The sequence below is a fragment of the Anolis sagrei genome, chromosome 1 (genome assembly GCF_037176765.1).
Source record: "Anolis sagrei isolate rAnoSag1 chromosome 1, rAnoSag1.mat, whole genome shotgun sequence".
NCBI lineage: Eukaryota > Metazoa > Chordata > Lepidosauria > Squamata > Dactyloidae > Anolis > Anolis sagrei.
The window spans coordinates 192,952,132-192,969,983 of NC_090021.1; the positions used below are offsets into that span (position 1 = coordinate 192,952,132).

The following is a 17,852-nucleotide window of genomic DNA, read 5'->3' on the forward strand; positions in this document are numbered from 1 at the left end:
TGCTTGCAAAATGTAAAGGTTTTCATCTGTTTAAAAACAATAAAATGTTGGCTTCAGGAATACCTCAAGTGTGAGGACACTCCAGAGTTGGAGAACCATTGCAAAGTGAAGTTCTGCCTCTATAGTGTAATGATAAATGTGCTTTCCTTACAGAATACAAAAATTACCAGCATAGGAGCTAATAGCTTTGTTCAATTAACATCAACAGTTGTGTCCAAGGTTCCATCTCAGTTTGTGCTGTCCTTGACACTCCACCCAGCCACAGCTCTATTTTTTGGAGTGATTACCAGCAGACAGAAAATGATAAACCTCCCTATGCTGTTGCTACTCTCCCGTATCTGCTCACTTCTCTCACCAGACTGGAGGCGTGTATGAATATCTAACATTGGTGTGGAAATGCTGTGCTTTTGCTACATGCCCAGTCTGAAAAGATCCTTGAGATTATTTAACTTTTATTTCTTGTTTCAGCTGGAATAGGAGAAACATATAAAACAGCCTCCCATATGGAAGAAGTAAGAAAATGAGAAGATTTTAAAAGAGAAGTTAAATTTAAGAAACAATTTCCATACCATTCCCTAATATTTTATTTACTTTATGTGTCTCTTTTCTAATACATATGAAGGATGCATGGCATTAAACTAGGGCATTTCTACACAGCCCAAAAAGGAGGTCAGAACCAGCATCCAAAATGCCAGTTCTGGACCATTTTGTAGTCCAATAGGGACAGCGGCGGCAGCAAAGAATTCCCAGTAGCACAGAAAAGTGAACCTGGTTTTGTCCCACTGGGCAGGACCTCAACTGCCACCACCATCTCCCCTACTGGTATTACTGGGTGACCTAGCTTATGTTTTGTGTGTCGGGATAGGAAGAGGGAGGGCAGAAGCACCCCCTTTCCCTCTTCCATCCTCTTTGCCAATCACAAGAAAAGGAAGGAGTAAAAAAATGTCTCCAACATACAGTATCTTAACCTTTCGCTGAAAGTAGCAAACAGTGACACAGTGGAGGGGGACAAAAGGTGACAGTCATCTTGCATCCCTGGGCTACCTGATCCCAGGGAGGGTGGGATACCTGTTGAGACACCTGCAGCTGGCTCCTATGCAGAATTGGCTGTGGGTGTCCGGACTGCCATAACTTGGAGAAAAACCTTAATCGTAGTGCAGATTTCAAGTTTTCCTGAGTTATAGTGCCCTGAGATATTAAGCAGCTTTCCCCAGGTTAATCCAGATCAGTCCATGTGTGTTTTGTGGCTACCCACAGGCTGATATATCCCCACACCAACTTAAAAGGGGAGTAAAGACATTTCACGTGGCTTCTGCACTCTCCCTTGATACAAGGAGTGGTAGAGTTTCATGAGTAGATCCCCAGTCAGTTTGTACATATAAATTTTGCATGCAGTCCAAATTGTCAATGTGACTTCTTGGTCAACATACACAATGCCCCAGATTTTACCAGGAGAGACATTTGTGTGATTGCACAATGGGGCAACAAAAGCTGTTATATTGCATCCTTAATGTGCTATCTTCATGCTAGGAACCTCTGTATGTTTTGTTGGCTCTGGAAGAAGTAACCAATCAGATACTGGAGCAGGTGAAGTATTCTCAGGAGCCAGTGTGAAGTTAGCAGTTTCCCTTCTGGTCTGTACATACATACATACATACATACATACATACATACAAAGCGCCAGAGGTAAATATTCCCATTTCAGTGGAAAATTAGCCTTCCCAACTACTCATCCACCTCTTGTTAACATCTACTGATATTATTGTGTTTTTGTCACAACGCATTGGCACTGTGACATGGGGCAATATCCAGGGACAGGAGAAAACAGTTTCTGGAGAGAGTAGGACCCCATTAGGGAACTTTCACACGGTGTCACCTTTTCACCACTAGCACGGCAGATCACTTTTAAAATATAAATATCTTGGCCCAACCACCAACAATCCCCTTTCCTTGACTAGAAGTTTCTTGGAATCTTTCTGAAAGTGCACTATGTATGTTTGGTGTGTGTCTAATTTTTCTGTCAATGCACCTTTTGATCAGAGCATACAGTTCCCACCACTGCTCATGCTCTTACTGCACACTTCATATGCAAAACGTATTTACAAAAGCATCACAGTTCAGTGGCAATTCATATACAGGGTTAGTCAAAATGCATAGGCCAATAAGACATTCAATTGAATGGCTTATTGGCCTATGCATTTTGACTAACCCTGTATTATAACCATTGGCTTTTCTAAATAGAGCTGTCTGGAACAGCTGACCATTACCTATGACAGTAAACAACAGTGACTTCAATTGATTAATGATATGATATGGAGCAAGGATGTTTCATACATCCCAATGAAATTATTTATGGATTATGGACTAGGTCATGTGTTGCTCCAGGGGATTAAACCTTTTCCCCTGATATTGACATTCAGACCTACAACATGATATGAACCCAACAGCAATACCTTATGTCAACAGTACACCTGCTTTATTATGATGGTAGCTATGGCAATGACAATGATTGTGCTTATCAGCTGTTATGTTTCCTATAATATATTAAATATGTTGGTTATATCAATATAGTTAGTTCCGCTGCAGATAAAAATCTCGTCTCAATTGTTCTGCTGTAATAAGGTTGCAGTTCTTGCCTTTTAGCCTGCAAGGATTTCCCAATGCAAAATCTAATTTACTCAGGCTACTAGTGTTTATGGCCTTCTTTGTGTACTAGTATGACTCTCAGTGTTTAACTGCCTCAAGCAAAAATACTATTCTTCCAATTGTGAAGATACTCTGACAAGTCCTTTGTATGTAGTTACTATATTTTCCCAAAATATGTAATGAAAATTTCCTTATACACTAAAATTATATACCATTTTTAATCCTAATTCAAGCAATTGTGGAAAAATATATGTTTATTATTTTGTCACTAATTTGCATATGACCATCAATATGTTTCCAAATATTCTCTGAATTTATTAGGGAATATTATGTCCACCCAATAACAAATATGCATGATCTAGGCACAGCTCTATAGTTCTGAGTGTGTTTTATGTCAAAATGAATAATTAAATTTCCTTCCAATACTTAAAAAAAGTTCATTATCATCATAACCAATATATGGATGAAACAAATACCTTTGTATTTGTATTCACTTCAGAAATGTTAGACACATGACTAACACCAACAGAAAATATTGGGAGCAGTATTTTCGATGAAGATTCCATTTTGACTCAAAAATCTTTACTGCACTCCAACAATCGAGGGCCAAAGAGACAACCAAAAACAAAACAAAACAAATGAAAATACGAAGGACAAATTATAAGACATTAATGCAACAACACACAATCAATGGGTGTATTCCCAATCAGGCCTATTAGATGGCTAATTCAGCAGCATCCCTCTCCTACCAGGGGATTGCTTTGCAACCAGATAGATAGTACTGGGAACCAGTCCTCTCTCCATCAGCTGATGTAACAGTCCCAGCTCAACCAGGGATACCCAATGAGCTGTTTTTGCCACAAACAATACACAACCTAGATTAAAATAAAATAATATAAACTGGGATAGCTTTTCCTTGAGGACCATGTCCCATACTTGGGAGAACAATCCACTGGTGACAAATCCACCCCTCTTTGCTCTTGAAGGCTCCAGTGAACTCCCTTTTACTGCTGCTGTCCACGGCTGGGAGCTGAGTTGTCGCTGCAGCAATTGTAAGGAGCCATGAAAATGATGCGGGTAGGGCTGGCCTCAGGCACAAATTCTTATGGTCCAGAAGACAGGCAAAGAAGAAATGCTTGATGTAGATGCTCTTGCCTTCTGGGCTGTTTCTGCCACTGAGCAGAGCAGGGTTTTGAAGGGTCCAATGACTCCCTTTAACTGTTGTTATCTTCAGCTGGAAACTGAATTGTCCCTGCAGCCACACCCAGTGTGCTGGTAAGGCCGGCCTCAGGCAGGAGTTCTTATAGGATTTAATCACACTAGAGAATGAATCCACTTAAAATCCAGTTTGTGCCTCCTGCAGAATTCTGGAGTCTGTAGTTTAGTGAGGCTGTTAAAGGATCCTCCCTAAACTACAAACCCCAGAATTCTGCAGGAGGCAGAAACCGGATTTTAAGTGGATTTTTTCTCTAGAGTGATGAGGCCCATAGTCCAGAAGAAAGCAAAGCAGGAGTGCTTGACTAGAAGCTCTTACCTTCTGAGCTGTGTCTGTCACTGAGAAGAGCAGGCTCTTAAAGGGTCCAATGACTCCCTTTTAACTGCTCTGCTATAGAACTGTAAGAATCAAAGTGAAGCTGCAATGTTCAGATCTCATTTCTTCAAAAAAGTACATTTTGTACTGAATATTCTTTTAGACATTTCAAATATATTAAGATTTCATCCTTATTACTTCTGTAAAGAACAGCAGAAAGGGCCAATGTGGCTCTGCAGAATCCAGCAGGGCCTAATCAAGCAGCAAAGACAGACCCTTTGCTTGAAAGCTCCCCGAGAGACCACTCCATCCTGTCTCAATTTAGCCACTAAAAAAATTCCTTTAAAAGGGGTGCTTGGCAATACAATCTGATCACTAAAATATTTAAAAAGCATGGAAGAGAAATATATATCCATCAAAATCTGATTGTGGTCCAAACCCAAGCCACCGTCAAGCCAAGCAGTTAGAATGTATGCGTACTTCTGCCTAATAAAATGCGAATCAAACACTTTGCATCTGATTCTCCATGTGAGCTTTTTATGCAAACTTCTAAAGTGCAAGGAATCCTGGGGTGGAAAAGCTATTCTGAGAGCTTTCACATAGTTCATATAATTAGGGAAACCACTTCCTTTGATTGTAAGTGTTCAAAACAGCTGAATTTCTTCTTTCAAAGGAACTCTATGATTTGGGTCATCTCTTTTACTTCCTCTTTCATGTTTCTCAGGATGAGAGGTGAGAGGCTGAGGAGCACGTTATTGGGAGAAAAAAACCACTTTTTGTTTTAAGGATTGAACTTACAACTATTCAAAAGGTGGTCATTTGGGAGCTATCTTTTTTTTCCCCTCCCTCTGCCTCCTTTCCTTTTCTGCCGAGGTCCTTCAGTAGCGCAAGTGAGCACACTCCAAAATGCCAATTTAAGACTGACAGAAAACTGGTTTGTGGTTCATAAGGAAAGGAATTGTATTTTAGCTTTGTACTGTTTGGGATGGATGTGTAATTGGAAGGGGGCAGAGAATGTAAGGTCTTGGTCTTTTTTCCTGACGTCTTTAAGCAGTTCTGAACACTGACCAAACCGAGAGGTGGACGGTGGGGGAAGAGAAATTTAGACGTGTATAAAAGAAAAAGACGGCCATTACTCTAGCTTTTGAGAATAGTGATACGTAAGTCTTCCTTCGAAGATGCAAAAAGAGAAATAGGATAACCAATTAAAAGAGGAAAGGTCACTTATGTTTTAAAAACTATTCCAAAGTAGTGATATTGCATGTCACTTATTCCACAAGACTTTCTCCTGCCAGTTACCAACTTTCAACTGCAGAACAGATCTCCTTTCCAGCCTCGTCCTTATAATTAAAAATAAAAATGACTGCACAAAGTACCAATCTGATTTGTAAAATGACTTGAGCTATGAGGAATCTGTCCACCTAGGCCACAGTCCAAGGCAAATCTTGGCATGCTTAGACAGACTGATGTTAGTAAACCTATGGCAACCAACTTCCTAACTATTTACAGATCATGTGTGGATGTGTCCATATGCTTGTATACATTTGCCTTTGTGTTCTAAATTCAAAGTTTGTTCTCATTCTTCTCTTTGGCAGATTTCAAGGGCAGTAACACAACCGTTAGCAAATGAGGTTGGAAGAAAAAAAAATGAAAAGCTCTGATATACTTTATCCCAGTATCTTTGATGGCCTCTACAAAGACTGATCCTATAATAAATATCCACAGATTTTCTCACGCAGTCACCCTTCATGAGAAAAGAAACTAATAAGATTTCTTTTCTTTTTTTTTGGTTTTCAAGAGATTTTTGCAAAAAAGCACAAAGTATGTTTGCATTCAAAAAGTATATTTCATGCAAAACATTTCTGTACAAAAAAGGTTTTTAAAAATATTTTTGAACACCCCCCCCCATATATATATATATATATATATTTGAAGGCTTTCACGGCTGGAATCACTGGTGTGTTGTGTTTCCGGGGTGCATGACCATGTTCTCCTAACGTTTTGCCTGCATCTGTGCCCCGCATCTTCAGAGGATCCTATATATGAGTGAGAGAGAGTGTGTGTGTGTATGTGTAGTTTGCCCATATATATATATGAAAGTTCCTGAAATTCCAAAAATCATTGAAAATGTACAGAAATTGGAATAACATTACACAGCATAGAGGAAGCATTTTATTTTATTTTTTCATCTTGTCATGTGTTTTGTGGCATAGGTAGATGGACAAACAACAATAGCTAGCAACATCTCAGGTATATATTTTAGTTCTTAACAAAAGAACTGATGCCCCCCCCCCCATTATTTTTCTTGCTATGGCACTGGTAACCACCAAGGCAGTTAGAAAAAGTTAGAGATTATTATTATATACAGATTTTTAAAAAATGATAGTGAAACAAAAGTTTACATTGCCAGTCACATTAAGAAAAAAAGCATCAAATACTATTTCTTTATTTGGCACAGAACCACGCTAAGATTTTGTGCATACACTCATCTCCAGTACTACACTCTCTTCAAACTCATGCAAGAGGGTAGTACAACACAGTGGTGCACTGAATAATGACATATTATATGTTGTGTAGACTACACTATCCCCTAGTATGCTTTGTGTAAAAGCTATTAACACTGCCCAGTTGCTCTTCAACAGCATGTACGATGCAAAAACGCATGTATGTTTTGAGAACATTATTCTGGCAAATGGCTTATACTGTTATCTTTAAACTACTGCCCTTCCATTCAATATCATTATCTTTCTTTATAAGGATAATGACCCTGCAATACCACATACACTACTGAGACCTGGCTCATTTATTTCAGTCGAAACTAAGCAGTTGTTTACTTCAGATTCTATATCAATACCCTCCCTTCAAATATACACAATATTTTTTTTTCTTACAGGGGATGGAACTAAACAATTCCTGCACATACAAAATAGATTATAGAACAAAACCAATCATTTTGGATCAAAAGGAAAGAGAGAGGCAGAGGAGAAGACGAGTGTGTGTGTGTGTGTGTGGGGGGGGGGGGGAGATGCAAAGACAATGAACGCAGAAAATTAAAATGAAAACAAAAGCTGTAGGAAGACTAGCCTAGAAGACTTTCAGCTGGAGTCATGTACCCAACTGCCTCTGAAATACCATTGGTGGCACAACCATCCTGTGTAAGTGTTGTTGTGCCACTGCAAAAAGGAATCTTTGTTTCACACATATATTTGTATTAGACTACTTCTAAGCATTTGTCTCTGCCTGTAGCGATTCTTGTGGTCACTCCGCTGGTGTATTTATGTAAGAGTGAAGTGCAGCAGCAGCTTTCTCTGTATCTGCACAGCACCCAGCTAAAATAAACAGGTGCTCAGTGTTTCCTTTTAACTGTTTATACTATCATCTTAAAAAGGAAACGTTCTTCATGCACATCTTAAATGGCAGAGAGCATAAGCACAGAGGAACTTCATGAGCCTGCAGCTGCATTACTTCATCATAATTCCATTTTTTTTTCCTCTCTAAATTTTGCCCGGGATGCAGATATTTTGTCTAGCTGTGTGTTTTCAATCAACAAAACAGTCCAGCTCCCAGAGATAAAAAAGGAGTAAGTAGAACATGCCATATGAATTAATATTTCAATCAAATAAAGTTACCACCAAGCATGTTAAGACATTTGGGGAGAAGGAAGAGGAAAAGAAAGAGGTTGTTGAGAGCCATGGCTCTGAAGAAAATCTGGATCAGCCTCCACTTACAAAACACCCTCCAGGTGTGTTAGACTACAACTCCCATCATCTCCAGTCAAAAGGACTGTGCCCTGAAGTGGAATGGGGGAGTGAAGTCCCTAAAGAACTGGAGGGTCACAATTATGGATGCTCCAACCCTTGTTGGGAAGTAAAGCTCCAGTGACAAGGTTGTATTCTACTAAAACATTTATTTATTTGTTTATTTGATGCACTTATTAACCGCCATTCTCAGCCCATTAGGGCGACTCATGGCGGTGTACAAATACATATAGAAGACAATTTACAAAGGAAAACCAATTACAACAACATATAGACTATACAACGATTACAGACAACATTAAAAATCCGCTTCGTCTCTTAGTAGAATCATAACCCGTCTCATATTCCTTGTTCCATTCCGATCTTCTTTACCACATTGTTGCACTTAACTAAATGCCCTCTCGAACAGCCATGTCTTAAGGCTTTTTCGGAAGGACATGAGGGAGGGCGCCTGCCTGATGTCTGCAGGGAGAGTGTTCCACAGCCGGGGAGCCACCACCGAGAAGGCCCTCTCCCTCGTCCCCACCAGCCGTGCCTGAGAGGCAGGCGGGACCGAGAGAAGGGCCTCCCCAGACGATCTCAAGGTCCTCGTGGGCTCGTAGGCCAAGATGCGGTCCGAAAGGTATTTTGGGCCGGAACCGTTTAGGGCTTTGTAGGCCAAAACCAGCACCTCGAATTGGGTCCGGTAGCAAATCGGCAGCCAGTGGAGCTGGGACAACAAGGGCGTTGTGTGCTCCCTGCTACCCGCTCCAGTTAGTAACATGGCTGCCGCGCGCTGAACCAGCTGCAGCTTCCGGGCCGTCTTCAAGGGCAGCCCCACGTAGAGAGCGTTGCAGTAGTCAAGGCGGGATGTGACCAGAGCGTGTACCACCGTGGCCAAGTCAGACTTCCCGAGATACGGGCGCAGCTGGCGCACGAGCCTGAGCTGTGCAAATGCTCCCCTGGTCACCGCTGAAACCTGGGGATCCAGGCTCAATGATGAGTCCAGGGTCACACCCAAGCTGCGAACCTGCGCCTTCAAGGGGAGTGCGACCCCGTCCAGCACAGGCTGTAACCCTATACCCCGTTCGGCCTTACGACTGACCAGGAGTACCTCTGTCTTGTCTGGATTTAATTTCAGTTTGTTCGCCCTCATCCAGACCGTTACAGCGGCCAGGCACCGGTTCAGGACCTCGACAGCCTCCTTAGTAGCAGGTGGGAAGGAGTGACAGAGTTGGACATCATCTGCGTACAGATGACACCGCACCCCGAAACTCCGGATGATCTCACCCAGCGGCTTCATGTAGATATTAAACAGCATGTTGTTTTTTCAATGTTGATTCATAACAGAGTTGAAAGTGGCTATTATACTGTCTTTCCCCATATATTATGGATCAACACGTATTCAAAAAAGTATAAAACCAGAAGATTATTTTCCATAATGGAGGGGAGTCCGTGATTTTCAAATATGATGTATGCTTGCAAGGAAACAACATCCCAGTTTAATACTGCTTCAGAATTTATCCAAGCAAAGACAGTGCCAGTGTCAGCAGGCACCTTTGATCTTGAAGGGGGGGGGGCAGGGAGCACATGGCAACTCCCCGAAGCCCTTTGCAACTTTAGAACCCCCCCTAAGCTGGTCCGATGCAACCTTGCAGTATTGGGATTGGCTAAAAAAACCCTGCGGTGGGCAGCGGGCTTAAATAGCCAGCTCAGGGGAGGGATGCAGCCAGTCCAAGGGGAACTTTAGTCCACTCTCCTCTCCCAGTATGAACTTGTGTTTGCTAAATTGTCACAACTGGTGGACGGTTGGCATGGGTCCTGGATCTAGCTATTTACCAGTGCAGATGGGCATTTGCAGTTCTAAGTGGAGGAATCGTGGCTATCAGATACAGTGTAGCTAGATACACCCAGCCAGGGTGGTCTCACCCCATCATATTGCGGTATAGCCTGAGAGACTGCAGTTGTATCAAATCAAAAAGTATTAACTCAATTGCAAGGGTGGCAGCAGGGAGGGGATCCAAGACCCATTTGGGTGCCAACCCTGATGAGCTATAACCAAATAAAGTTGTGGCCCATTAATTACCCAATACAGCGTTATCGGAGACTATGATTGCCATTGTGCAAGAGGCTGCCAGCATCCACAATTCCCTAGGGAAAAACATCTCCACATCTACAGAAAAATAAAATGGGCATTATTTCTACAATGGGGTAGCTTTTATGCGCAAAGGGTTATTATTATTTTTTAATTTAAAGATGGGGCACCTTTCCCCAACTTGATTCTAAAGCAACTCTACTCTACAAGGGATACATACACAGCAGTTTTGTTTTATATGCTAGAAAAAGGCCTGAACTAATTACTTTTACCTATATATACCCAAATTAGGAAACTTAAAGCCTTTAGAGCAAGTGCTCACCTGCTTGCATCTCTTCTTGTCACCACTCTCTTCAAACCACATAGAAACGCTTGTACATTTTCCTCCCACGGGCTTTAATTTGCATTTCAATTGCTTCTCTAAAATGAAGCCAAGTCTTAGGACGAACATAACTTTTGTTTGTTAAGCAAAATTAAAATTGAACATTTGTACTGCAAACTAAATTGGATATTCAGATAACACAGCAAGATATAGAATAATACAAATGTCTAACTGGGAACCACTCCTTTCTCAATAACAAAAGGATACCAAGAGAAAACCATCTAGGGCATGGCATGCAATGGCAAGAAACAAAACAGCCTTACAAACTGCATACAAAGTGAATTCAGATTTAATCCCATAAAAAATAAAAGTGTCACTAGACTGTATCCAGATTTGGTCACATTTAGGGGCAATCAACTGAAATCTGTGGGGTTATCATGACTACACCACTTGATTTCAGTCATGCTAGTCTAATAATGACTGAGCCAGGATCTAAGATAAGAGTCATGAAGAAGATGCATACATTGATGCAGGAAAGAATCCTTAACTTGATGTCTTTGTTTACTCTTTGAGGCTTATAAGTAACCAGCTACAAGGCTCTGGAGAGCCAGCACCCACCTCTTGTTCTTGTATTCATCACTATTTGCACACCACAAGGGAGAGGGAAGGAATGCCATGAAGATACTGTAATCGGAGCAAGATTATAAACGATAGCAGCTCATTCAAAATGTGAGAAATATTTCCTGAGATGAACAATGTCCTACAGCTACTTTATTTTCCAGACCCAGCCTAGGAGCACACTCAGTCTCATTAAACTGGATCACTTTACTCAAATAATGCGATAAACATAAGGTAGCAAAGCATCCGCAGTATTGAATCCTAATTATTTCATAACGGATGTGGAAAGCTTAAAGGACCTACCAGTCAAGAATCTTTCTCAAAGAACATTGCTGCAGAAATTACCAACCTGAAGCTATATAAAGCTACATTCAGTGTTACTTAGTGATTAAATCATGCCTAGGTGCTTTTCAAAACTGTTGGCTTACATCTTCCATCACTCAATGTTGCTACAGGAAGTGGGAGGGCTGGGAATGACAGAAGTGCATTCCACCAAGAACAGAAGGCACCAAGTAGCAAAGCACTAGATCAAGCCATATAAGAATACTCTCCATACAGCCAGCAAAGCAATGAGTCCTTCCTCTTATTTACAGACTTTATTCAGAGAATCAACATTGCATAGCAGAAGGTCACATTCAAATCTCCTCCCAGATGTAAAGTTTACTATGACCTTTGACCATACCATCACCTATATCACAGTGTATTGGGGGAGAACAAAACAAATTATACCTGTCAGAATCCCTTGAAAGAAGAACACCATAGGAGAAACTGGAAAAGAAATACAGATCAAATGCTCATCTAAATCTGTTATCAACATTCTGAAGGTGGTGCTTTCTTACTGTATAAACCAGTGGTTCTCCACCTATGGGTCCCCAGGTGTTTTGGCCTACAACTCCCAGAAATCCTAGCCAGTTCACCAGGTGTTTGGATTTCTGGGAGTTGAAGACCAAAACATCTGGGGATCCACAGGTTGAGAACCACTGGGATAAATAGAATCTGTTTTGGCCAGTGTGCATTCCTTCTGTTCTCAAAAAGCAATGCAAGCTTCCCTAGCAACCCAAAACATAGCATCTCTAACCTACCCCTGCCACTCTATTTCAACTGCATCAAATGTATTATCACTGTAACTATGTCCACTATGGAAATATTATTAACACTTACCGTATTTATTAACAGATGAACAAGCCATGATTAGAATCTGTATTTTATTTGTTGGTTCAAACAACAGCAAAAAAAGAATTCTAATTAAATATTTCCAATATTCAGCCTGCTAAAAAGAAAAAAAACCGTATTTCATCACGTAATAGTCACACTCCCCTCTTTTTTGGGTGGAAGTGATGCAACTATTATGCAAAACAAATTTTGCAGCTACAGGGTTTACTTTGGCTGCCAGTCAAAGGAAACCCCATAACTGCAAAGCCACTTAGCAAAGGCCAGTCTCCGTAACCCGGGGGGGGGGGGAGAGGAGACTGGGTGGGTGTTGCCCCTTTGCATAATAATCGTGCCAATGAACTAAGGGTGTGACTATTATGTAAGGAATGTTAAAAAAATAAATGAGACTCAAAAAGGGAGATACAACTATTATGCGATGATGGCTATTATGCAATGAAATACTGCAGTAAAACATGGTGTTAAATGAAAAGTGATATTGAATAATTTCTTATTGATACATTTGTTATAGTGACACTGAAAAAGGGAACAACTGCATGCTCCCATTTGGTATTGTGAACACTACTGTCATTTTGGCATGCAGCCTTTGGAAGGTCATTCAACGAATAATATGACCCCCAACCTGGTAAACGTTGCCAGTCCCTTTTATACACACTTATCCAGAAATAAGACCTACTGGATGCAGTGGGACTTGCTTCTGAACAGCACTGTGTTCTGGTTACATATTTTAAAAACAAATTCCAATGTGCAAGGGGTTTTTTTTACAACTGATAAATATAGACAACCGTCATCAAAAATTTGCTTCTGAAGGACTAGAATACATATAAGGTGAATCACCTATCTGTGCCACATTTCCGATATTGTGGAAGCACGTTGCTTCTTATGCTATCTTACTGGAATTATATTGCCTTAGAATAGAAAGACATGAGGATGCTTAGTAGTATGACAACATGTTTCCATAAATAAAGAACTGACTGAAATGTGATGTTGCACATCTAGGATGCAACTCTGCCCTCAATATTATCATGCAATTCTAGGAAAATCAACACTAAATATTTGATTGCAACAGTGAAGGCCTGCATTAGTGGTATTTTAGCAAAAGAGAGCTCACACTACTTGGCTCTTGTTGTACAACTGATTAAAACCACAAAATAAACATGTCTTTGATTCTATTCCATTCACCAAAAGTTCAAAGTTTTAAGTTTATATTTAAATATATTCTCCATATGCTGAAGTCTGATTAATTCAATTTTCTCAAAAGTACTCTTCTACCAAATTATAAAATATTTTCCTAGATTCTGTTAATGTACACATTGGGGATAGGGAAGGGGGGGAAATTTTGCTTAACCACCAGTTACAAATTTAAGTCTGCTTAATCTTATTCTACTAGGAAAAAATATGCTAGAAAAAGTATAATGAAATGCATGCTTACCTCTTTCTCTATCTTAAGGAGCTTCTTCACAGCCACCTCCTTTTCCTGGGATATCCATCGTGCTCGATATACACTCCCAAAACTTCCTCCACCGCAGTTTTCAAAAAACTGCAAGTCATCAAATTTAATTTGCACAAATGAAGTACTGAGAGACGACATCTCATAATGACAAAATACACCACGTAAAAAAAAATCTGTAAGGGAAAGAAAGAAAACCTAATTACACTTTCACTGCCCTCTTCAGTTGCATCTTAGACTTTCCTTACTACAAAAAAATGCAAATAAAATCTCATTGGTGTGAAAAGCTGTAACTCTCACAGTGAATATGTATTCTCCTCAGACACCTGAAGCCACTTTTTGAAAAGAAACTGCTAGAAAATTCTCCTACTCTTAGATGCTGGTGCCCTTCAGGATGAGACACTTGTGTGTGTATGAGTGTGTGTGTGTGTACAGAGAGAAAAAGAGAGAGAGCAGTTCTCTCACAGTGACGTACACTGTCAAATGGGAAGCATGCTTCAACTGTGCTTGCCTAGGAGTTCTGGCATCTAGGGCATGCCATGCATCCACGTTGTGGTCACTCTGACAAACACACATAACCTAAGCCCACGGACATTCTGGCACAACAAGCAGAGCTTGGATTAGTTGATTTTTTGAACTAAAACTGCTAGGGCCTCATAGCCACTGGGCACATCAGCTAGCAGATGCAGGAGTTGTGACCCCAAAAAGTAAATTTTCCATGTTTTAACCCTAGCCTGAGCAAGCCCTCTTGACTTTGAACATTCACTAACATGCTGATAACTTGATCTACGGTTTTGACAAAACTTGGCAAAGCACAAGCCTGTTCCAGGATCGGCTTAGTGGAGCCTTCAACAGCAAGTGCAAAATAATTTATCTTACTATGCGAATGCCAAAGCAGGCTTCTTCCTCTCTCTCTCTCTCTCTCTTTACAGTTATAAGAGAACATATCATATATCTTACTGGTAGAACAAAACATTTTTTCCTTTTAAGTTGTAAGCCACAGCTCCCTTCTTAACAAATTACCACTCAGCTTACAGTTCTTTTATTTGTGAAGTGCGACCTCTGATTTAAAAAATCATATTAAAACTGAAAATTCACTATGGTTGAAACTGAAGAGCAAAAATAAATTTCTCCAGGGCAATCAGTGTAGCTGCCAATTTTGATAGAGGTTTAAAGTGAATTTATTTCTCTGCACATCCGACTTAACAATGTATTTTTAAAAAAGCTAGACAACAAGCATAGCCACATAACACTCGGCTTAACAATTCTTGAACAATTCTGAACAAAACAGGGCATCTTCATTTTGCAGAGAGCATGACATATTTGACCCTTTAGTAGTGTCAATCCTTAATATCTGAGTTAGATTTGATAACTGAGAGGGACACTACATGCAATGATGTTCTGGCCACCAGAAAATAATTGCCAGTGAAGAGCTGTTTCAAATTATTCATTTAGTTATTACAATCATATCCTGCCTTTCTGTTAAAAGGGGAGGGGCGGTATCCGAGGAAGCTGACAGTAATAACATTGAAATAAAACAAATACAATTAAAACTTAAAAGCAGAATTAAAAACACAATTTTAAAATGCATCAAAGGAAAAACAAGTTTGGAGAATTAGAGGGTATAATTCTGCCAAAGTCTGTTTCTTGACAAGGCAATTTTTTTTATCTCAATGCAAAGTGACACAATGATATATTTACACACACACACACTTCCTAGTAACGTCTTCTACAAACAGAAATACAATTCCACTTATGTAACACAGCAATCCTTCCAGATTCTCTTCTCTGTTCCCAGCTCAAACACATATAACTTCTAGAATATCCTTTAATTATTAGGAACTGCTTGTGGGTGGGAAGGAAGGGGAGACATACAACTGCAGAGAAGTGTGGGAAGTCAGAAAAGCCCTGCAGAGCAAGTGCAGCACTTGTCCTTCTCTTGATCCAGCCCCATGTAGATATACATACATTTTTCAGAATTTAGTGAGATGAGGCACGAAGTACAATTGAATACAGCTGGCTCTCCACATCTGTAGGTTTTACTTTTGTGGATTTGATTATTCATGGATTTTCTTAATATGGTTTCTCTAGGAATCAATAGGTTCTCCTTCCAGTGGAAGTTGACCACAGATTTGCATCAGAGGATCTAGACAATCCTAAAAAAGATGTTGTGTCAGGTTTTAAAAATAGTATTTTTGATTATTATTTTTGCACTAGTGGGGGTCCTGTGTCCCTAAATCTAATGAATGTGGAGGACTGGTTATAGCACAATTAATTCTAGGTTAAATTATATCTTGCATTTTTAAAATCTGCTGTTGATCAACAACTAAAGGAGACCAATACAGTTATTTCAAACTGTGGATAGGAAGCCACATGGTAATCACAGTGTCTACAAAATTGTGTAAGACCAGTGAATTTGAAGTAAAGGTTTCAACTATTGACAACTCCAACTGTTTTTATTTAGATGCTTTATGAAAAAATTAAAATACTAGCTAACAGAGCATTTAAGCAATCTGTGGTATATATTATGCAATCATATGTGCACACATTTACACTTCAAAATATCTTTATTATAGCCAATGGAATTTCTGCTAAGTATACTGTCAAAGTTCAACTTCACTTGATTCATCTGCATCCAAAATATAACTCCTGCAGCCAACACAGGCTGAAGATCATGGGTCAGAGTAAAAGAAGTGTAGCAAGGGGTAACATACAAATGTCATAATTATGTAAGATTCAGAGGCTTCATATAGCACTGTTCAGGATACAGTAGAACCCAAAGATTGCTGTAAATTTTTAAAAGGGCTCCTGCACATCTACTTATTATCCACACTACAGCAACATCACCCCCTTATGACATACAGCTTGAAATGCAACTTTGGAGGGGGGCATGACAGGAGCAACTGGGTATAACGGCCTATCAATCACCAGGCAAACACAAGCACAGAATCAAGTTCTGCACCTGTTATACCTACTGAGAGCCGTAGTAAGAGTTCCCTCTGACATTACACTGATGCAAAGAAGTCCTAATAATGGAGCTCTTTCCCACAGTATCAAAAGCCTTGGGTTCATTTAGGAGTCATTTGCATGGCCCCAATTAGGGAAGGGGTGACATCATGGGCCTCTCTCATGTAACAGTACATTCTGTCTCTCAATTGACAGAAGACAGACAGGACTTTCTGATAACACTTTCATAGTATAGGAAGGAACAACTCCATTACCAGCTACAACTCCATTATCAGCTCCCTCGTTCCATTAATAATAGTAGAGGGGCCCCTAGGATAATGTATATCAAGCACTTTGAACATGCTGAGTGGTTGTGGAACACTATATTTAATTACTTGTTTTGTATTTATGTATTCAGTCAGTAACACGCTTGGAGTAGGTTGCAAAAGTGTACCGCCGGTTTCTGTTGCCCTGTGTTCCTTCTATCTAAAATGGATCTGTCTCAAACACTGGGTTCATACAATTTTGTTTTCAGAAATAGCATACAGGGTCTGCATTTTATTACATAGGGCCTTCTGTGTGCATATGTCCTAATGCCAATGCAGAGAATAATAGAAGCAATTTAAGTTATTGAAAGTGAGTACATGATAGGGTCTCCTTAAGTTGGAAATGTCTTGAAAGCAGATAACAACAGCTCTCTCTGATGGGAGTCATGAACAGTTGGAAATTTTGCTTTCACTTTCTAGTTTTCAATTGAAATAGTTCTTGGGTTAAGTCTTGTTACTCTTCTCTGCACAATTCACTTTCTAGTTTGCTAGGATAAAACTGACCCACATTTCCTTGCAATTCATATGTCTAGAATTAGCTCCCAAGAAGGCAATTCCCAAAAGCTGGAAGACAAATATTTCAAGATGACTGCTAGATGTTACTATCTACAACAGCAATGCATAGAACAGTTGCCACTCCCTCTGCTTTTTTCTTCATCTTCTCCCTGTCATATATATCACAGTTGCCACACCTCCACCTTATGCTATTCACTGTTGTAAGCAAGGAGGCACATGCTGCGTCATGAACTCACACAAGGAGGCACAAAGTATATCCATGTCACATGGTCATGCTGTTTCCGCTTTGGCAAAGAGGCAGCTCTGCGCCTTTTGCAATGGTGATTAATTAAAATGGGCAAGGGAAGGGATGGTTCATACAGGAAAAAGGAAACAAACTGGTGCAATACCTATGTCAAAATCTAAGTTGGCACATGTCCCAATAGTTGATAGCATCTATTTACTACAGTGATTGATGCTGGAATCCACAGCAAAAAAAAAAAAAAGCGGACATCT

The 17,852-nt window shown here is 40.1% G+C and overlaps 1 protein-coding gene across 3 annotated transcripts in view; it reads right to left on the minus strand.

Moving 5' to 3' along the window:
• The window catches only part of MAP3K20 (mitogen-activated protein kinase kinase kinase 20), a 117,917-nt gene that overhangs the window by 88,290 nt on the left and 11,775 nt on the right, over positions 1 to 17,852 (minus strand). For 2 of the 3 annotated variants that reach the window (XM_060779216.2, XM_060779226.2), the window contains exon 2: positions 13,552 to 13,745. In XM_060779216.2, the coding sequence (XP_060635199.2) occupies positions 13,552 to 13,710 (159 nt within the window). In that variant the 5' untranslated portion in view covers positions 13,711 to 13,745. Of the gene's footprint in view, positions 1 to 13,551; positions 13,746 to 13,869; positions 13,946 to 17,852 lie in introns of those variants that run through there. The other variant, XM_067471487.1, reaches the window with a different exon arrangement.